The sequence below is a fragment of the Ovis canadensis genome, chromosome 18 (genome assembly GCF_042477335.2).
Source record: "Ovis canadensis isolate MfBH-ARS-UI-01 breed Bighorn chromosome 18, ARS-UI_OviCan_v2, whole genome shotgun sequence".
Taxonomy (NCBI): Eukaryota; Metazoa; Chordata; class Mammalia; order Artiodactyla; family Bovidae; genus Ovis; species Ovis canadensis.
The window spans coordinates 28,901,779-28,925,890 of NC_091262.1; the positions used below are offsets into that span (position 1 = coordinate 28,901,779).

At 46.8% G+C, this 24,112-nt stretch overlaps 1 protein-coding gene across 12 annotated transcripts in view; it reads left to right on the forward strand.

Annotated features, from left to right (window-relative positions):
* Positions 1-24,112, forward strand: part of AKAP13 (A-kinase anchoring protein 13) — a 320,574-nt gene that overhangs the window by 156,232 nt on the left and 140,230 nt on the right. For all 12 annotated transcript variants that reach the window (XM_069559264.1, XM_069559265.1, XM_069559267.1 and 9 more), the window contains exons 6-7: positions 15,120-15,318; positions 17,972-20,981. In XM_069559264.1, the coding sequence (XP_069415365.1) occupies positions 15,120-15,318; positions 17,972-20,981 (3,209 nt within the window). The remainder of the gene's footprint in view (positions 1-15,119; positions 15,319-17,971; positions 20,982-24,112) is intronic.

Genomic DNA, 24,112 nt, shown 5'->3' on the forward strand with positions numbered 1-24,112 from the left:
TCTCACAGCAAACCTAGTATTCCCACCCTATAGACAGGGAAACGGAGCTGCTGAGAAATTGAAGCATGACTAGCCCAAGATCCCACAGCTGGTACAGTCTGAATAGGGAGTCAAACCAAGTCTGTCAGACTTTCCAACTCATGTTCTAACCATCGCCTTATAAACTTGTGCTTTAAATTATTCAGCAGCATAGAATCTGTGCCAAATTGCTGATACAGAGTAGTTGTTCAGATGATGGGCTCTTCTTCCTTTGTGCTGTTCCCATTCGGGTCGTTAAGGGCAGATGGCTGTACTGTGTCAAAAAGGAAGGAGTATCAGTGCTAAGATTCCTAGAGAATCTGCACGTGTGTGTGAAGCATAAGTTGTCCCGCGGTGTGTTAACACCTAAGGTAGTGGCTTTCTGTTCAGTTTAAGATGGATCAGTGCTCCGCCTCCCTCCTCCCCCTCTCTCCTCCCCCTCCCGCCTCCCCCCCTCCCCCCCCCCTCCCCCCCTCCCCCTCCCGCCTCCCCCCCTCCCCCCCCACCTCCCCCCCTCCCCCTCCCGCCTCCCCTCTGCTGACGCTTGCCTTCTCTCGCTCCATCTCCGTGGAGCTGTGGTTGACGCCGTAGGACTCCTTGAGGTCTGGCACTGTGAGGGTGATGTGGTTTCATGGAAGATGTTGCAGTAACCCTCAAATACGGAACTAGGTGCTGCACTTCCTGTCTGAAGTAGACTCAGCAAAACACGCCTTTCAGGAGGCCTGACCTGGCCATTCCTCGGCTCTTAAGCCAGGACCCAAATAGGATGGGCTTGCGGTACTCGTGGTGCGTGGGCAGCCGTGAGTGAGTATCAGGTTCCAAGTGGGTGCGCTGCCGACCTTCGCTGTTTATTCTCTGCCATTTGATGGGGCCTTTTGCTGTATCTCAGCAAGTGTCTTTGAGCTTCCTCCCCAAATGACTCGTGTTGTTAGTACCGGAAAAATGTTTTTCTCTGCAGTTGATTTGGCAGGGTTTTACATGTGTGTTAGCATCAAACTGAACTTTCTTTTTGAGTTGCGACACACAAGCTGAGAAGGCGGAGGATGACTGGTGGTTGACAGTTGTGTAACAGCTGGAACGCTGGCAAATTAGCCGAAGTTCATTCTGGGTTTATTGAATTTTGTTGTACCACATACAGAGACCTTGAGGTTTGGAGCCAGCCATGGATTCTCCATTTGGATGATGTAACCCTTCCTCTGACGAATGGCCTCTTAGTTTGTGCTTTTCTACAGTTGAAAACTTGCTATGGATATTATAAACATTCTGACAGAAAGCCCTCTATACCCGACTGTGGTGATTTAGTCGCTAAGTTTTATCTGACTCTTGGGGCCACATGGCCGGTGTAGCCTGCCAGACTCCTCTGTGGGATTTCCCAGGCAAGAATACTAGAGCGGGTTGCCATTTCCTTCTCCAGGGGATCTTCCCAACCCAGGGATTGAACCTGAGTCTCCTGTGTTGCAGGAAAATCCTTTACCCACTCAGCTATGAGGGAAGCCCCTACTGTACCCGACATCTGACTAGATTCTGGTAAGTATTATAGCGGACTTAGAATTTTCAGAATTTGAATGTGTCCTCATGATTTGATGTGGGCTTTCGTCATGGCTCAGATGACAAAGAATCCACCTGCAGTGCAGGAGACCTGGGTTCCATCCCTGGGTCAGGAAGATCCCCCGGAGGAGGAATGGTTTCCCACTCCAGTATCCTTGCCTGGAGAGTCCCCTGGACAGCAGAGCCTGGTGGGCTACAGTCCGTGTGGTCACAGAGTCAGACACAATTCACACTAACACTTCATTTCACTTCATGATTGGACAGTGTTGGGGGGGTCTGTCACTGTGGATAGTCTAAAGCGGTACAGAAGTTTTGGAATTAGATCTGAATTAGTACAGATTCTGGGTTGTTCACTTACTGTGGACTGGGGCAAGTTATTCCTACAGCCTCATTGTCCTCACAGGAAAAATGGGAACACAGTAGCCCGTGTGTCCGTCGTTGTGGAGAGCAGAAGTCAGCGCTGTCCACCTCATACGGCACTACTAGACTTGCCTGGTGGCTCAGATGGTAGACTCTCCCTGCGGTGGAGACCTGGGTTCGGACCCTGGGTCGGGAAGGTCCCCGGGAGGAAGGCATGGCAACGCACCCCAACCTGGGAAATCCCATGGACTGAGGAGCCTGGCGGGCTGTGGTCTGTGGAGTCACCAAGAGTCTGGTACGACCAAAGCTGCTACCACTAACTAACCATACTACTAGTATCACTAGTTTCATTCTTTTCTTCCCCCTCCCCACCCCTGTCGCTTACTTCTTCCAGTATGTTCTCATCCCACTCGGAAGACAATTCTAGTTCCTGCATGATTGGTGAAGCTCTGTGAGATCTGAGCTGTGTAGAACCCTCAGACCTCGTTTCGTAACATTCCTTCATTTCCGTCGCCTTCCCTGCACAGCCACGCTGGCCTCAGCCGCGCTGGCCTCAGCCGCGCTGGCCAGCTGCTTGCCATCTCTCAGGTTCTTTGTACTTGCTGAACCCTTTGCCTCATGCATTCTGTCCGCAGCTTCACATGCTTGCTCTTTGATGTGGTTCTGATCAATTGCTGTATCTTCTCAGACCATTTTCTGGCACCTGTCTGCAGAGCCAGCCTCTCCACTCCAAGGAATTTTCTGCCATAAGCACCTTGTTTTATTTGCTCTAAAGCACTTACGTCTAACTGTAATCATACCCCTCTACACTGTAACCTCCAGTATGGTAGGAATCTTGGCTATCTCATTTATTCGTCAATATTATTTCTCAGACCTGAAAACATAGTCGATACTGCATGAGTATGCATGTTTGAATAAACGAAAAAATGTATAGCCTAGACCATCTTCTGAAAATGTATGTGTTTTTATTGTTTTTTTTTGTTGTTGTTGTTTTTTAAGATAATCCTGAAATAAGAACTTAAGAGTACAGAGAAGACTAAATTCCTGTAGAAATGCATTTGTAACACAGTGGCATACCGCCTGTAGTGCTATCTTTTCAGTGGACTTCTGGAAGCATTTTATTTGGTATTAGAAAACAAGCAATCATATAGATCTTAATACATTTTCATATGTAGAGAAACAGTATTTTTGTAATTGCTACACATATAACCCAGTTTGCTCCTATTTAATAGGATACAGATTTTCGTTTTAAGGTTGTACAGAGTAAGGTAAAATTTTCTGTATATTTATATTGGAAATATCTTCTGGGATCTTTTTATAAGCAGACCATTTTAGAGAATATGTGCCAATATGCAGATAGTTCTGTTACCTTTTTAACCGGTAATCTAAAGAAGCATTTAGCTTTTCTTTTAGCTCATTAATCCACATGAGTTACTAAAGTGCTTAGGAATAGATTGCATGGAATGAATATATATATATATATTTTAAAAAATCATGTTTTAGCCCTCAGGCAGCCCTAACTCTGTGAAACCTTGTTTTGGTTTACCTGAACTTTGTTCTCCATCTACATGTAGAACATCAACCTTGTCACCTGGAATATTGCAAGTATTTATAATGAAAGAACTCTGAAAAACTGAGTCCTACTGTTCAGTGTATGGTAGTCCCTCAGGACCTGCCACTCATACCAATATCCATGAATGCTCAAGTCCCATAGTTGGCCATCTGTAGCTGTAACTCTGTAGCCTGTTTCAGGCAGCTGTAAATTGTGTTGTACTTCAGTGGATTTATTGAAAAATATTCGCATGTATGTGAGACCCATACAGCTCAAACCTGAGTTGTTCAGGAATCAGCTGTATCATTTTTACTATGTACTGTGATTAGCTGCCTATATTTCACATTTTATTAAAGAAAATCATGTCATTAGTGAAAGAAACTCTTTGTGACGTGCCTGTTAAAGTAGATTTTTAGATGCTTTTGGTTTTCTAAAAATAGTTATTAAACACTGGTTGGGACCAAACTTTTAAAGAACTCTTGAATGTTCTTGAGTTAGTTTCCGGGCCTATGTGAAGTATTCCTTGGGAGAAAAGGAAATTTGTCCAGTGGGTCTGTAGCTGGTACCACATTCCATGTTTCCATCCATGCCATGATGTTTCTTTCTGCTGCCACTGGCCTGTCTCCCCAGGGTCTGTAGATTTTGGGAATGTGAAGTGTGGTTCCTGGCAGACTGGAGGGATCGCTGCAGTTCAGCATGGGGCAGGCCCTGAATCAGGGCCGGTCTGCCAGCTCTTTGCCCTGCTCCATGATGAGATCAGTATGAAGTAGATTGAGAGTATGTGTTTAGAAACTTTATATCTGACATGGGCTTCCCAGGTAGCACAGCGGTAAAGAATCCGCCTTCCAAGGCAGGAGATGCAAGAGATGCAGGTTCGATCTCTGGGTCAGGAAGATCTCCTGGAGGAGGAAATGGGAACCCATTCCAGTGTTCTTGCCTGAGAAATTCCAAGGGCAGAAGAGCCTGGCGGGCCACAGTCCATGGGATCAAAACGAGTCGGACATGATTGAGCAGCTGAACACACACACAGTAATTAGAATAATTGTGTATCAGTTGAATCTGTTAAAGCTTTGGGCATAAGTTTTTTGTATCTTATAAGTTTTGTTTTTTTCCAGTAATTTTTAGAATTTTTATTTTTGTGATGAATAGGAAATTTTAACAAATCTGACCCTTCATAAATAGTTTGAGTTCACACCTGATGCATTTAATCTACTTATTTTGCAGTGCTATAAATCAGGGAGAGTGGATCAATGTTTTATGGTTTCTGTGTAAGTAACAGTTTCTGGGAAAAAAGTAGAGGAGAGTTACCTAGAAAAATGTCACCTGTAGGCCTTGACCAGTCTTTATTTTGACTTCTTTTACCTGTCTGATTGCTTCTAAATAAGATTAACCATTTCATCAATTGAATTATGAAAAGTGCTGAATAAGGGCAGTGGGACTTATAAAGATAGACAAGATCATTAGAAGTTTGTTAGACTCAAGTATGGGTTCCTTTCTTAAATTTTCTTTTTTTAAATGACTGTAACATACTATAACAGAGAAGCCAATGGCACCCCACTCCAGTACTCTTGCCTGGAAAATCCCATGAACGGAGGAGCCTGGAAGGCTGCAGTCCATGGGGTCGCTGAGGGTTGGACGTGACTGAGCAACTTCACTTTGACTTTTCACTTTCATGCATTTGAGAAGGAAATGGCAACCCACTCCAGTGTTCTTGCCTGGAGAATCCCAGGGACGGGGGAGCCTGGTGGGCTGTCGTCTATGGGGTCTCACAGAGTCGGACACGACTGAAGTGACTTAGCAGCAGCAGCAACATACTATAAAGTCACATGAACTTCATGCCTGAAGATGAGTCCTACCCAGATTAATGAACAAAAATTAGTTTTTCTTTTTCCTGAACTGGAAAAGCTAGTCTGCAGAGTGACGACTTGTGATTAAAGTTATTGGTTTGTATAAGTAAGGCAAATAGTTTATCTTTAGAATCATGAAATCTTCACTGTTTGAAGCCTGTTAATCAGCTGATTTAATGGTCACCGTTACTCTGAAGTTTGGGATTCCTATTTAGCTCTCAATCTTTCTGTCATACTGAGTTTCAAATGCTTGTCAGAAAAAATGGATTTGTACTCCTTTCCCTCTGTTGTGAATAGGTTATTTAAATCAGTAAAGTTTAAATAGGTTATTTTAAATCAGCTTAAAAATACTGTTTTGTAAGCATTTCTGTCATGCTAGAAATAACATTTGTTTAATAAATAGTTAGCATTTCCATTTCCAACTTTGAATTTAATTTTAGTCAGCAGTGACAGTGTTCTCCCTTTTGAAATAATTCCCATGTGCCTGTGTTTCTCATTCTCATTAAGTAACATCAGGCACTTTGTAGACAAAGGACATGTGTCTGCGTGCTTAGTCATTCAGTCATGTCTGACTCTTTGCAACCCCGTGGACTATAGCCCACCAGGCTCTTCTTGTCCACGGGATTCTCCAGGCAAGAATCCTGGAGTGGATAGCCATTCCCTTCTCCAGGGAATCTTCCTGACCCAGGGATCAAACCAGGGTTTCCTGCATTGCAGGTGGATTGTTTACCAGCTGAACCACCAGGGAAGCCCAGACAAAGGAAATAAGTAGGTATTAAGCCAATGGCTGTTGTGGAATAGGCAAAGGACTGTAAGTTCTGTGAGCAATCAGTGGATCAACCCAAGTCATATTTAAATAGAAATCTCTCTCACTTAGCTGACCTAAGTCATCTGGGGGAGAGAGGAGGGCTGAACAAGAGAGGATGCATTGAGCAAGGAGAGGTCAGTCCATCTGGGTTGCTTCTTGGCGGAGGATCTGTTCAAAGTGCCTGTTGTTGTCCTGGGGACGGATTAAATATGACTGTGTCAGAGTCCAAGCAGAGACTTCTGTGTTATGGTTAATTTCTCCATGTTCCCTTAAAGCAGTCTCAATGACATTTGCACTAAGCTGCCTCTGTCTTGTGACTTAGGCCGGAAGCAAGGAAGATCCCAGGGAGGGAGAATCAGCCTTTTTTAAACAATTAGGTTAACATAACAAAATTATTCGTAATGCTGCCACCGGAAGACAGGTTTATTTCATTGTCAGATATTACCTTCCACATTGCTCAGAGTTTCTTAAATATCCAGTTTATTTCATTGTCAGATTCTACCTTCCACATTGCATGGAGTTTCTTAAATAGTTGTAGCTGATACTCCATTATGTATTCTGATATATTTTCACTTTATGATACTTCTACCTATTTCTCTGGTCTTTCTAATTATTTTTGAGGCTCTCTAAAGTATTTTGTTTATCATGAGTATTCAGACCATTTAATGTTGAATGTTAACTTTAACCTTAAAAACCAACAGAAATTAACTAATGAATGCTGCAGTAAACTTCTTTTTTTACTTACAAATTTTTACCTCTGTTAAACTATTTCTGTAGGATAAATTCCAGGGAATAGTATGATTAGGTGATATATTATACTGGTGTGATATATTAACACGCCAGTATTCATAGAAGTCTTGACAGCCTTAGCTATACTTTTGTTTTTTAAATGAATCAACACCTATGTGGTGTCCTTAGCTGCACATTAGAATCACATGGGGATTCTAATTGTACATTACAGTCTCCTGGGAACCTTTAAAAACTATTGATGCCTCAAGGCCTCCTTGAGACTTTTATTTTATTATTAGCGTGAGGTGTGAACTGGACATTAGGATTTTTAAAAGCTCTCCAGGTAATTCTGAAATGCAGTTAAGATTAAGAACTTTGCTTAACATTGCATCTGAAAATTAATTCCTGAGAGTTTGTTGAATTAGGTTGGTGGCTTAAATCTGATTAAGAAGAATCAACAACGAAGTATCAATAGCTTGATCACATCAGTAGATACTTAGATGTTAATCTAGTGTGAACTTATTTTTTTTTCACTTATCTTGGGGATGTATTAGGTCTTGATGTATACACAACTAGTATCATGGTAGGATGTTGAAAACCGTTTTTCAGGATCTTGAAAGCAGTGAAGCTTGAAAATGGAGAACTTTGGCCATTAGAGGAACACGATATTCTACAAGTCATGGAACCATGGAGTAAGAGAGCCCAAGTCGCCCCTCAAGAGTGAAAGCGACAGAGCAAAATGTCCAGAAAAGTCACGGAGCACACACTGTACTCTGTGTCCATAATGCATAGTAATCCAGAACTCAAATCTCTCCAAAGCTAAGCCCTCAAAGTCCATATGTTAAAAAATAGCTAGCTTGATTCATTGGTGCAAACTAGGCAGCAGAGAGAGTTTTCTGTGGTGGTTTAGAATGTCAGCCCAAATTCCGGCTTAGCTGGCTGTTAGGCACGTCATTAAATTTCTTATGGTGTTGGTTTCCTCAGCTGCCAGTCTTCCCGCACTTTACAGGGTACTTAGGAGAATAAATCAGGTGATGTCTGTAGACACAGCTCAGCATTTTTAATTTCGTCAGCTGCCAGTCTTCCCTCACAGGGTAGTTAGGAGAATAAATCAGGTGATGTCTGTAGACACAGCTCAGCATTTGATACGTCGTTGAATAATCCAGCAGTGAAGGAGTGATGGAGGTTGCACCCATTGCTTATGGACGAGAGCAGGGCCCAGTGTTCAGTGAGTACTTCATGCATACGTCCCGGGGCTTCCCCGTAGCTCAGCGGTAAAGAATCCTCCTGCCAGTGCAGATGTGGGTTTGATCCTGGATCGCGAAGATCCCCGGGAAGATGACACGGCCACCCCGTCCAGAATTCTTGCCTGGGAAATCCCACAGACAGAGGAGCCTGGCAGGCTGCAGTCCATGGGTTCACAAAGAGTTGGACATGACTGAAGCAACTTAGCATACACACACCAATAGATGGATAGCATTTTATCCTTTGAAGCAATGATTTATCTGTCCCTTCAGAAAGAGTGTGTTCTTAGTGATCCCAAACCATTTGTTTACAAAGTATATCCCTACTTTTCTGCCCTGGAGTGAAATCCCAACAAATATTGGAGCACGGGCCATGTGTCGGGAGATGGAACAGGGCAGTGCGACCCGGCCAGTCAGAAGACGGGAGGTCCTGGCCTTCCTTAGCGGTTACAGGGAGTGGAGAAGTTGTAGGACAACACGAGAGATCTTTCAGCTCTTAGCGGTGGGAGACCGCTCTGGGAGTCGAGCTGGACTCTCCAGATAAAACTCAGGGTGCCCAAGAATGGTCTGAAAACAATATATTAACAGGATGCTTGAAAGGATATATATTAACAAATGCTTGAAAGTTTCCCATATTCACGGCGTCAGTCCTTTATGTCTTGAAGTCTGTTCTGGGGCGTGGTTGAGTGTAACCCAGCGAGAGGTTCTCTGAGACCCACAGTAGCCTGTGACGCTGTCGTAAGGAAGTACCGCCTGCACTGTGCCGCTCACGCCACTGGTAGTTAAGCGCCCTTTGCTTGGCTCGTGGTGGTGGTGTCCTCACGGGGTGAAAACGGAGAGGTCGTGGAGATCCATCATGCTCCCCTCTCCCTGCAGCGTTTACACGCCTTCATCTACAGATCTTCTTTCTCTCATTTTTATTTATTTGTTTATTTTTCCTCTCAAAGCCTCATCTGAGGCTCTGGCGCCTCTTAATCCACCAGCTGAAATAACCAGAAATTCTAATGAATTTGCGGGTGTGCCTTCCTGTCCTGCCAGACTTGATGGCATAACATCCTGGTGTGTGTTTCTGAGGTAAATTTTAGATACCCAGGCGTATCCTTCTTCACAGCAGAAATACAAGGCCAAGGGTCGGGTGACTGAGTCACCGCTGCAGAATCCCACCTGCCAGGGCAGGAGGCGAAGGAGACTTGGGTTCCATCCCTGGGTCAGGAAGGTCCCCCTGGAGAAGGAAACAGCAACCCACTTCAGTATTCTTGCTGGGGAATCCCATGGACAGAGGAGTGTGGCGGGCTACAGTCCATGGGGTTTCAGGCACACACACACTTCTCCGTGGCCAGAATGTCAGTGCAAGCCAAGGGTCAAGTCAATTACCAACAATAGGCATAGAGAGGGCTTCTAATCAGGAGAACAGGGAGTAGTTACTCTATGAGCAAAGGAAGTGAACTTAAACTGGGAAGAAAGCCTGTCCCTCAGAACTGAGAGCGTGGGGAGGGAACCTCCAGCCCAACTCGGCAGGACAGCGGCCGGGGAGGCCTGGGCTCTGCCTTTCCTGCCCACTCTTGGCCCCATCAGTAGAGCAGCTCTGTTTCTGCATGTGTTTCTGTGTGAAACTCTTCAACTACATAGAAGTGGGAAAACCAGTGTCTCGGGTGACTTGTTGCAGTTTATCTCAAGCCTCTGAGCTGGCCTTTTCATGTGCGTCTGGTGCCCGTGTGTTGAAGACTAGGGGCTCCCAGGCCAGTGTCCACATGAAGTTAAGCAGATGATGTTGGGACCATTTGTTTATTTGAACTGTTTGTACCACCCCTACCAGTATTTACAGCAACAGTGACTGTGTTTATACTCTGTGTTATCTCTGTTGAAATATGTATTTTTCTAGCTTGCGTCATAATTTAACTCAAAACCATTATTTTCCTCCTTAGTAATACATTAAAATGATTTTATTATTACAAGTAACAGCATTGTAAAGTCAGTTAAATGTATTTAGGGCATAATATGCCACACAGGGGTAAAACTCCCATGAGATTCTTTCTGCTTTTTGTTTCCACAGAGGTGGCAGTAACAGCATATGCCACATTGTGGTCACCGGACAGGAATCCCATGTTTGACCTTAGAATGGTATTTGTTTATCCTTGAGAAAGATATCATGCTTATCCTGGTAGCCCTGGTGTCTAGCAAAGTGCCTGCCATTTAGTAGAAGCCCAAGTTCAGGAAGTTGACATGTGTTCAACTAAGGTGTGAGAAGAGAAAGAAAAAGCCAGAGAAAACAGTGGATGAATAGGAGGGTTCTTAAGGGCATCAGGTGAGAAAAAGTTTTTAAAAGAAGAATCAGGTCACCATTTTTAGATTCTATGAAACCCAGACTCAGTGGGGAAAAAGCCACTGGATTTGGGGGTTTATTTTGTCAATGGAGACCCATGACAGAAGTCTTAGAAGCCATAGGGGAGGCGATGGTGGTGGTGTTTGAGTCTGCCGGGCTCTTTTGCGACCCCATAGACTGTAGCCCGACTCTTGCCTGGAAAATCCCATGGACGGAGGAGCCTGGAAGGCTGCAGTCCATGGGGTCATGAAGAGTCGGGCACGACTGAGCAACTTCGCTTTCACTTTTCACTTTCACGCATTGGAGGAGGAAATGGCAACCCACTCCCGTGTTCTTGCCTGGAGGATCCCAGGGACAGGGGAGCCTGGTGGGCTGCCATCTATGGGGTCGCACAGAGTCGGACACGACTGAAGCGACGCAGCAGCAGCCGACTGTAGCCCACCAGGCTCCTCTGCCCACGGAATTTTCCAGGCAGTACGTTGCCACTTCCTCCTCCGGTGGATCTTCCCAACTCAAGGATCGAACGAGCTGGATTCTTTACCACTGTGCCACCAGGCAAGCTGCCAAGGGAGAGAATAGGCTCCAAATGGCAAAGCCTTTAATTGTTTAAAGGGCCAGTGGGGAGGCAGAAGGGAAGGAACAGCGGTGGGCGTTGTGTGCAGATTAGAGGGGTTACAGCGGTGATTCTCAACGCCAGCATTACTGGTAGTTTGGGGTCTGATGACTCTGTGTTGTACCATAGGGCGTGGTCCCGTGCCTCGGAGGGCAGCCGCCGCACCCCCAGGGGGGACAGTGAGAAACGCCTGCAGACAGTGTCAGATGTCCCCTGGGGGCTGGTGCAGGGGGGTCGAGACTGCTGCTGGCGCACCCACTCTGCTGCTTTCTCTCCTCTGCTCCGTTGTCTGCTGGGGTGTTCGTGGCACTTGCAGGCAGATGGGGAAGGAACTGTTCCAGGAACAGGTGGGAAGCTACGGGCGTCCAGGGGGCGATGCCTGAATTGGTTACCAGAGGGCAGTTGATAGGGCAACAGGGCAAACCCACTGTTGAGAGAGGTGCCCTGAAGTTAGAAGAGCTGGGCAGATGTGTTTAATGTGGACTTCGTTCATGTTAGCTCATGGCCTTGAGCTTCTCACTCTGAAGAGAGAAAAGATCACCTGAGGATGAAGTAGATGAGGTTAATGTTGGGTCTTTGAGGGAATTACAGAACATTTTGGTAACCCTTGTGGGGATGGATTAATGCACGTGAGTAAAAAGTGATCCGGAGCAGCAGTGAGGCCTGGCCGAATAGGGACTTTAAAAAATTACTTACAACATTAACTAAAATCCTAGAGGGGAGGACTTCCCTGGTGACTCATTGGATAAGAATCCACGGGCACAGGAGGTGCAAGTTCAGTTCCTCGTCTGGGAAGATCCCACAGGCCACGGAGCAGCTAAGCCCGCATGCCGTGCTGGTCCTCGCCCTGGAGCCCAGGGGCCCTCACTGCTGGAGTCGTTTTTGCGCCTCGAGCCTGTGCCCTGCAACAGGAGACACCACCACCGTGAGAAACCTGTGCACCACGGCTACAGGGAGCCCATGCAAAAGCAGCGAAGACCCAGCGCAGCCAAAAGTAAAAAGGAAAGAAAAAGTAAAACAAAAATCCCGGAGAAGAAATAAACCTATGACCCAACCACTGTAACACTGTTTTAATTTGTGCACTTCACTGTTTATACTCAACGCTTTTTGCCTTTTTTATATTGCTGAATATAGATTTTAGTGTTACTGAACTGTTACTTGAGTTATAGTTAATGACTACAGAATAGGCTGTAGGGCTTCCCTAGTGGCTCAGTGGTACAAAGAATCCACCTGCCAATGCAGGAGAGACTCAGGAGTCATGGGTTTGATCCCTGGGTTGGAGAGATCCCCTGGAGGAGGAAATGGCTACCCAAGTATTCTTGCCTGGAAAATTCCCTGGACAGAGGAGCCTGACCGGCTACAGTCTGTGGGGTTGCAAAGAGTCAGATGCAACTGAGTGGCTTTCCCTTATAAGGCTAGCACACAGGTGCAGATATTTTCTTTAATTAATCAGATGGCCCTCTAGTTACTGGCTTGGTTAGGTCGTGTCCACTTCTTAGTAACATTTGTCCTTAACGCTGTAGCACACCTACACGGAGCCTTGCTGGATTTTATTTGTGGATCCAGTAAAGGTTTTATACAGTGCCGAGTGCAGAACAGGAAACGTGTTGGCCTCAGGGTCGCTTCACTGAGGTTCTCCCTGACCCACCACATTTAAAACTGCAAACCCATCTCTGCTTCATTTTTTCCACCACCCCTGCTGTCTCCAGAACACTGGGTGTTTTATCTTGATTGCTCCTATCTCCCTTGCTAAGTCCACAGACTCCCACAGGTGGGACAAGGATTTGGGGTCGGTTGACCGGCCCAGAGAGTACTGGCATGTAAATACTTGCTGGGTGGTGGGGTTGACCCAGACGGACAGGCTAGGCGAGCTTGAAGAGTGTCCACAGCAGCACATATTCATGGAAGCCAGTGGGAGGGTAATTGCACTTACTAGTACTTGGTTTCCAGGTGGGCGCAAAAGCAGCAGCAGTCCGCGTGGCTGATGAACTGGGAGATGGTAGGGTTAGCGCTGATGGCAGCCGGTGTGCGCTCCTCTGGCAGGAGAGCGTGGGAGAGGTGGGAGGCAAGCAGACTGTGGTTCTAGCAGGGAATGTCCCAGGGTTTCCTTACTACAAAAGAAGCAGTTTGAGAATTAACAGTGGCATGGTTGGTAGAAAATGCCGTTTTGCCAGGAATGGACTGTATCGCTGTTTAATTGCCTCTGCCTTGGCCAGCAGCCCCCTCTTGGCTTGCTGTGTGTTTGATTCACACCGTATGGCACTGTATAAGTTAAGTTGTGTTTTCAAGGATTTTTTTTTTTCCTGATCGGAGCAAGGCTGTATGTGGTAATCTGAGTAAGCAGGTATGCCCGTCAGGCCTGAGTTACGCAGGGCTAGTGACACTGTCACCTCAGCCTGGGTGGTGCAGTGGTGAAGAGCCTGCCTGCCGATACAGGAGACGCAAGAGACACAGGTTCGATCCCCGGGTCGGGAAGGTTCCCCTAGAGAAGGGCATGGCAACCCACCTCAGTATTATCACCTGGAAAATCCCACGGACAGAGGAGCCTTGCGGGCTACAGTCCTTGGAGTCTCAAAGAGTTGGACGTACTAACACTCTTACTTGGTAAATGTGTAAGATATTTAGGATGGCATATTTTAAGCAACTGCTAGGAGTCTTGCTTGAGTATGGAAATTGTAATAGTTTTCTTCTGGAACAGCCTTAATTGTCACCTTCAGCCAGTATATGGCTCTCCAGTTTGTTACAGATTTTCTACTGTAACATGGTTTTAGTTTTCAAATTCCACGTATTCCCTGGTGAATTGTTAAGGACGGACAGGTATGATTTAGCGGACGAAACACTGGATTGACAGTTGAAGTAATGTTTCCGTCTCATGTTTGTCAGTAGTGACATGTCTTAATTCATTCGTTTCTTCCTGTCTAAAGCATGATGGTGATCCCCAACACCACTCTCTGCCTTCTTCCAGAACCTCTGGGACACTTTTGTCAACATACTGGTTTATTGGAACTATGTAAAGAGATTTCATGTTTTGAGGTCTATCCCAGAAATGCCTTTTGTCTTACCTATTCCTTTTTCGGCTTTATTTGAATATTGATTTATCTGCAGTGATTTGAGTTGAGCTGAGTTGGTCATCTTTTAAATTTAAAAAGTTTTAATTTATGTTATTGGAACCAACTGCTTTATTCAAAATAGAATTTGATAATTATATTGACAAGTGTAGTATGATAAGACATAGTATTTTTCTCTATATAGTTTTGACTTTGAGAATTTTGAGGATACATCCTCCACTTGTTTTTAACAAAAATTGGACTGACCTTGCATAGATTGGAGCGATTAATTTCTTCCCTTCTAAGTAAAATTGACCACAATTAGCATATGCTGTAACCCATTTTAAGACAAATGCTTAGGAAGACTTGCTTTTTTTCTTTTTTGGAAAACCAGAGGAAAACCATTCTCCTTACATTGTTCCTCATTGTTTGTTTGTGAGCATAATATTAACTCTCTCAGATCCCAGTCTTCTCTTTATCTTCATCAAAGAACATCCTTAGGAAGGAATCCTGCATTTTCCATTTAGCCCATTTGTGACTTCTTTTGAAGTTACGTGTCTGAATTACCTGGGAACTGTGCAAACCAACTTTCTGGAGCAGAGCCTCAAAGAGCAGTGAGGTTAGAAAGTTTACATAAGAGTTAGAGAATTTAACCTATGCCTGAGAGGCTGACTATATGTGTATATTACATTAGTATGTTTTTATATATTTATATATATATATATTACAGTGTATTCGCGTGTTTTATATAGAGAATATACATATGTATTGGAATTTCCCACGTGGCGCTAATAGTGAAGAACCTGCCTGCCAGCGCAGGAGACCTAAGAGATGTGGGTTCAATCCCTGGGTCTAGAAGATCCCCTGGAGAAGAAAAGGGCAACCCACTCCAGTGTTCTTGCCTGGCGAACTCCACGGACAGAGGAGCCTGGCAGGCTGTAGTCTCTGGGATTGCAGAGACTCAGACACAGCTGAGTGACTGAGCACACAGATGCGTATGTGCCCTTAACCAGCATTTGCTTCTTTCCAGGGAGGATGCTGGAGAACCAGACTCCTGGAGCAGTTTGTCCTATGAAATCCCTTACGGAGACTGTTCTGTGAGGCATCACCGGGAGCTGGACGTCTATATGCTAACCTCCGAGTCTGAACCACACCAGGAGCCCCCACTACCTGGAGACAGTTGCACTGGACATATTTTTAAACTTATGAACATCCAACAGCAGCTAATGGTGAGGAAGAAAATTTCCATTTTGAGTCTTTGGTACCCTCACCCCTTCCCCCAGTGAGCTTTGCCATAATTAGAACATGGCCGTGCGTCCCTCAGAGATCATGAAACCTGTGGAGCAGTTTTAGCTGCATTTGAAGTCAGCATTTATAGCAATAGAGCTTAGCACTGGGGTAGTAACAAGAGGAGACTGGGAAAATTCTTCATTGGGTTTTGCCAGGCTTTTAAAATAATGAGAGACACACACACACAGAACCGAGACAGAGAACCGAGCAACAGCTAGAGCTAGCATTTTCTGGCTTAAAAGGAAATTTGTTTAACACTGTAAATTTGTTGGTTTAACTTTATAAAACAAAATGAGCTAAACTGTTTCTGAGATTGTTGCTAAAGAACAGGAACCAAATTTCCTAAGAAAGTCTTTCCTCAACTCTTTCAATGAGTGATGACCACGTTGCTATATTTAAATTGATAGTTGTGCATAAAAAGATCACTAAAAAAAATAAAGATTTTTATAATCCACTCAAGCCTTCAAGATAAAGTTGTTGCCAGACATAAAAACATTACAGACTCCCTGGTGGCATTTATTATGGATAATATACACGTCATGTGGATCCATCTCTCTTGGCCGTAACATCTAAAAGGCTAAGTTTAGATAATTTTTCCACCCATTTTATTTCAGAGTTGATTTGATTTGGAAAAATCTTGGCAGTAATTTCATTTAAGGTCATCTGGGGTCAGCTCACTGCCAGAGTCTTCTCTGGGAGCAGACCTTATTTCAGAGACCAGCGGGCCAAGACACTTCATGGCAGGGTTGTAGACGCACTTGCCTCTGCCTCTCCGGGTTGCGTTTATTCCAAACTAGGTGTCATTTTACTTTCCTCTGTGGAGATGGCTGAAAACTCAGGTTTTCTTTAGAGCTCTTCTACTGGGTGAATGGTAGTCCATTCAGAAATAGCAGTTTCCAGATGCCAAAGCTACCCACAAGATGTGGAAATAGTTTCCTAGAAACCATGAGAAATTAGAACTGTGAGAAGATACATGTGTTAGGAGCATCTAAAATCTTTCAAGCCATACCCCTTTTTTCCTCCAAATCCCCATTCTGTCATGTTCACCCTTTGTTAAATTCAGTGACCCGTTTTCATAATTCTCTGGAGTTGGTCACCATCTCAGGAGGGAGGAAGCAAGCGATTTTGAGTTCTCGTAAAGAAGTGTAGCACGGCAGTTCAGTGCAAACCTGTTTTTCTCGTACTGTCTTATTAGAAGGATCTGAGTGAGCTTGACGTGTTTAACACTTGGACATGTGAACTTTCACGTGCGACCCAGCACCCAGACAGGAGCAGGTGATGATCCAGGGCTGGAGGCACAGGGGCCGAGTGGCTGGAGGAGTGAGACGGCAGCACATGGTGTGTGCGAGAGATTATCCTAACAGAGCAAACGATGAGTGAGGAGCGAACCAGGCGTTTCAGAAAATAGTTCTGGGAGCTCCCTCGTGGCTTAGTGGTCAGGATTTCAGGCTTTCTCAGCTGTGGCCTGGCTTCAGTCTGTGATCAGGAAGCCGGGAATCCCGCAGGCTGTGCAGTGCGGCCGAAAAATAAATAAGGAGAGAAAACCACGGATTCAAAAAACAGTGTCATTCTAAGGGTTCCTGAAACTTTGATACAGAGGTAAACCCTCTCTAACGATCAGACGTGTTTTGTTTCTCTCCATTTTTTTCCTAAGCTTCGTCTAACATGTGCTTGTGGTTTTTACATAATTTTAACTTTAGATTAACTTTTATTTATCTTCTAAAACATTATAAACATCTTTTTCCGACTTCACTGTAGTCTTCACTGTTAGCGTTTGGAATATGTGACAGCATAGCGCTCCGCACCAGGCTATTAGCCACGACTGTTCTGACCATTCCCATATAGTTGGCTGCGTCTGTTTCTCAAGCTGCAAAGGCCTATTTTTGAGATGACCTACAAAATATCCTCAAAGCACAGTACCATCTAAGAATAATGGAAAACTCCCTCTTGCTCGTTTGTTATTTGTTTAATATTCAGTAGTAGAGGAACAGAGGAACTCTTTATCAGAAGTGAAAGAAAGAATTGAATCATGCCACTCTTTTGAAATTATCATAGCCCCATAACTGAAATAGTTAACCTGGATTGAACAGAGCCTGTTTTGGAGATTGAGGGATGCTGTGTAACTCTTAGGTAAGAATTCCGGGCATGGGAGCATGTGTCTGTTCCTTGTGATTGAAGAGAGAGTTTACCAGACTGGTCAGGATTTGTTTTTACTTGTATATACAAGGCAGGAAGGAAGCTGCCTCTGCCCCTCTAAAGGCCCTATAAAAGGTAGCTTTTTCAACTGTGCTGTTTTAAAATAAGGTTTCTTGAGGCTCAGTTTTAATCTCCTTTCTAAAGTCGATAATATAGAAAATAGCCATATTGTATTTTCTTGGCATCTTTATCATTCTAGTGATTATGCAGCTATCAGGAAACTGAGGTCAGGGCCGAGAGAGCATTTATTGGCATTTATTTAGGTTGGCTCATCCTGTGACTTTAGAAGGGCTAGAATGCTAGTGACTTGTCTCCCACAGAATTTTCGCTTACAGATGTCAGTGACATCTTTTCTCATGGTCAGTTTTTTAAAAAACATCTTCCATTTTCTCCTAGAAAACAAGCCTCAAGCAGATGGACAGTCTCATGCCCTCAGCGGTGACAGCACAGGAACCTTCAGGTCCCCCCCGTGACCAGGATGCAGATTGTCACTTTCTTCCCCGAGCGTCAGAGCCCACACCCAGCCAGCAGCTTGCCTCTCCTGAAGCTGCTGAGAGCTGTCAGCGCTGCCGGGGGAGCACCGTGGGGCAGACTGAGAGCTCCTGTGATGTGTCCGGCGTGGCCGAGGAGGAGGATGCAGACCCTTCCTGCAGGAAGAAGAGCACAGGTGTGGCGAGAACAGGAGGTGAGGTGGGGCCAGCACCTGTCACAGACCCTGGGGCGGCGTCTGCTCCCGACAGCTGCGTTCCAAGCGTGCCCGATGGCAGAGGAGAGGACCCAGAAGGCCTTCCGTCCTGTGGAGTCAGAGATGAAGGAACTATGTCTTTGGCGGTGGCCCCCGACGTGGGGTCCACAGGCAGCGTCCTGCAGGGGGCCCTGGCCCAGGCCTGCCCTGGAGGCAGGCTGGTGGTCGCTTCACCAGCAGGTGCCAGTGCCCCCGAGGCTACAGGAGAAAGGGAACATGGCCTCGTGCACCCCAATGCTGCCATTGAGGGGAACATGCTTGAAGTGGAAGAGAGTATGAAGAGACAGTTTGAGGACCCCAGTATCAGCACGGCTGGAGCCTCTGCCGGAAAAGTCACAGACGAGCCTGTGGATGGAGCCAGCCTTCCAGACGGTGTCTTGGCCGCCAGTCCCCTGGATGCTGACAAACCTGCAGAATCGATCCTTGCAATTAGTAATGGCAAAGCTGCCATTGACCAAACTGCAGAAACCGAAATTTCTAAAAGCTGTACAGAGAGTCACACTTCAGGAGTCCAGAACCCTCAGTTAATTCCAGCTGCTGCAGACAACGAGGTTTCAGAAGGGCTCCGACCCAACACTCCCTTAGCCAGCGTGTGTGCACCAGGGTCGCCCTCTGATTTAACCTTGTCCGGGCCTCACAAAGATGTGACGCCTACCCCAAAATCAGAAGTGGAGTCATCTAGTGTTCACAGCCAAGACAGCGAATCACCCATCTGCTCCACAGCTGGGAGTGATAAACTTTGCACAGCCCCTGGGTGTCAGCCAAGCACAGGGACGTCTGGTGGCGTGTCGCTTGCAGAACACCGTGACGACACGGCCCCCCAGCCTGAGAGCATGACCACAGAACAGCTCAGCACACGGCGCCCGCCCACTGTCAGCTGCCCGAGCGGCCCGCTGGCCAACTCCACCCAGAACACCCCAGACACCCCGGAACATGTGGGTGCTTCTCCTCTCCAAGTTTCAGATAAAGAAAGCCAAGGAGAAGATCTGAAAGCGGAGCGCTCGTCAGCAGATCCGGCTGAGGTGGTTCCACACCTGCAGGCCGCTCCCCCCAAGGCTGAGAAAGAAGGGGTGTCATGCCCGGCTGTGACACCAGGCGGGACTGTCTCTCTGGCAGGCAGTCCCGGCAGTGAATCAGTAACCAAGGATGACGCACTCTTGCTCGTCCCCTCCCAGAGTGAAAAGGGAAGAGCAGCCCTCCAACCACACACAGGTGGTGGAGATGGGCCTAACGGAGACGCGAGACGTCCGGAGGAGCAGCCTCCAGAAGGCGGCGCGGAGGGCCTGGGCCCACTCCCCGCGGCCCTAGACCCACCACCCGGCATGGGGAACACCGGCCCCGGAGGACTCACTGGGGCGCAGGAGTGCCCCTCCCCCTCAGCGGCCCCCGAAGCCCCGGCCGTCAAGGGGGCCACCGCCTCCGCCCTGCTTCCTGGGGGTCAGGCCACTGCGACTGAAGGAGGAGGAACTCAGGTGGTCCCTGAGGGCCCCGGAGGCGAGGGCAAAGCCCGGACCTGTCCCACCACTGAGGATGGCGCTCTCTGCTCAGAAGCATCGCAGGAGGAGTGCAGACCACCGCCTCCTGTGCCAGAGGCCCCAGGGGTCCCCGAAGAGCCCGGCACAGCAGCTGGGGCAGAGGACAGAGCGCTGCAGCCCGGCAACTCCCTGGGCACACCCTTGGCCCGTCTTCACGCAGAAGCTAAACCCAACAAGGAAGTGGCCCCAGCAGCCTCCCGGCCGACAGGAGGTGGGGCCGCACAGAGCCTGGTGCCACCAGGAGCCGGTCTGGCTGCAGACTCCAGCCAGGACGCCCCAGGTGCAGAGCCGAGCAGCTCAGCTCCAGCACCAAGTCTGTTAGCAGGTGGGTCCAAGGCGCCGAACTGCAGTCCAGCTTCCTCGGCTCCAGATGTTGAGGTGGAAAACACCCCGTCCCTGGGGAAGAGCGCTGGGTGTGAGGTGAGTGGAGATGCAGTGCTGGACGGTGACCGGGTCCGTGGTCTACAAGAAGCCTTCGGGGCCAGGACGAAGGATATATCTCACAACGCCCCAGACGCCTCGTCCTGCCAGGAGGAGAATACGATCCTGGATTTGCCTGGAGCTTCACCAGCCGCAGGCGTGACTGACCCCCAGGGCACTGCACCCCCAGAGCTGGTGGCGCCTCCCGGTGGGGAGAAGAAGCTGGAGGGAGCAGACTGTGGCTCTGTTGGCCTGCAGGAGGCCCAGGGGGACAGTCAGGCGCATCGCGACCCTCCTCAGCCTGCGGGTGGAGAACGCCCCCCAGAGACGGGGCCCTCAGGTGAGGCAAGGGGTGCCCCCGCTCTGCCTTGCACTATCTCCACCAAAGCCCTGCATCGGCCCGAGGGTGCCGACTCCATCGAGGAGGCTGCCAGCCGCATCGTGGATTCCGTCATAAAGGCCTCCGGAGCACTGATGACAGAGGGGGCTCCCGCGCACGGGTCACTGCCCAGGCCTCCCAGTGCGGTCCCAGGGACGAAGCCCACAGCGCGTGCTTCCGCCGGGGAGACGAGCCCCCTGCAGCCTGCAGAGACCCCGCCCGTGGACAGTGGTGGCAGAGAAGCCTCTGGGAGCCTTGAGCAGTGCTTTGCTGGAAGCGAGGAGCCAGAGATTATTCTGCCTGTCCAGGGACCTGCACCAGAGACAGGTAAGCCACACAGAGTACACAAGCAACCGTTTGAGGGATAGACTCCCTTCAGAGTCTCTGGGATGTGCTGGTAAAAATACAAGTGTCACTGCTATTTGGAGGCTGTGTGTTCACTGGGTCTGTTCACTGGGTTGGTTGCCAGGCTACCAGTCAACACCATCCGGAGAGACACGTCATGTCAGACTGGGACAGATTTTGCTTCCTGTATTCCAGAGCCCTGGCTTGATAGCTCAGAACCTACGAATGCTCTGTCTGTCCCACTGGAGCAGCTGCAAGTTTCCTAACCTGGAAAACAGTTCCGAGATCCCAGGTGCTCCAAAATGATAAAGGAATGGAGCAGATGTTTTGAGTGACGTGTCTTAGTCCTTTTTCTCGAGAACTGTGACACACAGTGTCGACAAAGTGTGTTTTATTTACACACCTGAAACTCCCTTTCTTTGCCCACCATCCTAGTCTGTGTCCTGAGCACATTTAGAGTCAGGGTGGTTTCAGAACAGCTGGCAGTATCTTTCTAAGCCGATGGCCCAGCATCCCACATGGTGGCATTAGGTCATTGGTGAAGGCTGGGGGGAAGGGAACGCCCTGCTTTTCCTGCCTGAGGAGCAGGCCTCCTGTCCCATTGCCGGTGGCTCTTGGGCAGCCAGCCGTCTGGGAACTGGGGACCCCGCACCGCGCAGGACCTAGGATACAGGATTTCCGCCCGAGCCTGGTCTGCCGCGCTGTCACAGGGCAGACGTGTCTGCTTATCTCGGTGAAGCAGCTGCAGCGAGCAGATTGCTCACACAGCAGCAGCCCTGTTCCGTCTGCGGGTAACCGTGTCCAGAGAGAGCAAAGAGAAGCCACTTGTGCTCGGTGGAAAGAGACCAGCCTCATAGAATTTCTTATTGGGGGTTGAGGCTGAGGCTTAAACTGAAGTTGGACTGGGTTTTGACTCTTGACGTCGTTCAAGGTCAGTTGAGTTCACACTTTGAGACCACCACCTCTTCCCAGAGATAGAGGACCTATCTCCATGCTCGCCCCCAGACTCTCGTAGGTAAGAAGCCTGTTTTGTTTTTATCGTTTGATTGTTTTTGCAGTTCCTTCTAAATTTCGAAAAACCCCTTTACTGTAGCTATGTGTGAAGAGTTGCGGGGGTGGGGCAGGAAGAGAAATGAATGAACAGAAGAAGGAAAGAAGTTGCTTTGGAAAAAGAGCTGTTTAAACACAGTGGCCATTTTTCCTGATAAAGGGTTTTTAACCGTTTATAATCTGTTTTACCAGTTGAGGGATTTAAGAAACCCATAGTAGTAGTTTGGTGGCTTCAGGCTTTTTGTTTTCTTAATATCTTGGATTGTTAGCCATGAGCAAATTTCTATCACTGTCAATCTCAGGATTTAAATAAGAAGGTCTTTAATTTTTAAAATAAAGCACAACAACAGGTCTATTTTGGGGGCCCTGGCAGGTTGACATTTCAGAAGAACGGGAGTGGCTGTAAGCTGATGCCCAGCTATGTTCTTTTCATTTGGGTGCTGCGTCTTTGGCCACATGGGCTGGAATTATTTCTCTTTCCGGCTCAGTAGTCAGAATTTAACCCAAGTAAGTTACAGACTAAGTAAGGTTGTCTCCAGAGTACCCTATGAGAAAAGGTAGATACCAAGAAGAGTTTCAGATTTTGGTTTTTAGTAGTACACAAATATATTAAGGATGCTAAGGAATTGGGTCTGAGATTTTAAGGCTGTAGGAAGGGAAATGAGACAGAAATCAAGTTTTAACAGCGTCTGTGGGTTTGGAGTGGGTGGATGTGTGTGGGAGGGTTACTCCTGACGCCTCGAGGCGTCACATGTGCTCCATGCTAATGGCCTCCAAGGACAGGGAGAAGTAACCAGTGGTGAAGCAATGGGTGCTTTTTTTCAGAAAATAGCCAGGACTGGGGAAAGTCCCTGGTCACGTTGCCCCAGAGAAAAAGCACCCAAGTGTGATCTCAGACCAAAGGGTATTTTCTAGGAAGTTTACATTCCACTTATGAATTTAACCCTACTGCTTTGTAAGTGGGCAGACATCAATCAGTGTAACTGCTGGTTTGGAAGGGCCCACATAGCATTGGCCTCTGTTTTTATTACATACTGCTGTCAGCAGAGCCAAATAGAAATCAAGAGGAGGGAATCACATACCTTCAATTCAAATGAAGGGACGCGGCCCCGGTACGTATCAAGAGCATTGCCTGCCGTGCTTTGGGAAGTTAGTATTGCATGATGGAGTCAGGCCAGTCCTGGGGGGGCTGTCAGCACCCTGCAAGTCCCAGTAATCTCTGTTTACTGCTGTGACTGGGTGCTGCTTGCCAAGATACATATTTTCAGGTGATGGATATTATCATCAGGATAGTAAGGATTTATGAGAAATCATATCTCCAAATAAATGAAATAAAAATCAACACCTGTCCCCCGACCCCCACCAAAAAAAAAAAAACCACACAAAAAAAACTTGTCTTACTCACTTAGAAATGTTTTAATCAAGGAGTATTTAAGGGGATTACTTAGTCAGTTTTTTTTTTTTAACCTTAATCACATATTATGAAATGGAAGACAGATTTTCGTTCTTTGGACAACAAAACATTTGCCTTTTTTTTTTTTTTTAATTGCTAGTAAGATCATGTAATTAAAAATAAAGGCAAAGAAAGGAAACTTACAAGTATTCATTTATAGTAATGTAGCTTTCCTAAATCTAAAGTAGAGCTTTATACATGTCACAGTGTGCTATTAGAATACAATTTTTTAGATTTATTTTTAATTGGAGGATAATTGCAATATTATGTTGGTTTCTGCCTTTTGAATCGACTGTGAGTATACATATGTCCCCTACATCTTGAGCCTCTCTCCCACTTCCCAGCCCTAGAATATAATCTTAATATACTTCATTATTGTATACTGAGTATATACTATACTATAAACTGTACTCTTTGGTGAAAGAAACCTCTGTTTGGTGCCCTCTGTTGTAGGGAGCATTTTTCTCTGCCAGAGTAGTAGTGTCACTAGATTAATAATCATAGAAAATTTTCAAGATGAAATCGAAATGATAGTTCTATTTGGTTTTGGATTATCAAGATGAGTTTTGACTGTTCAGCCATCAGAGTCCCCTTTAAAAAAAAGTGTCAA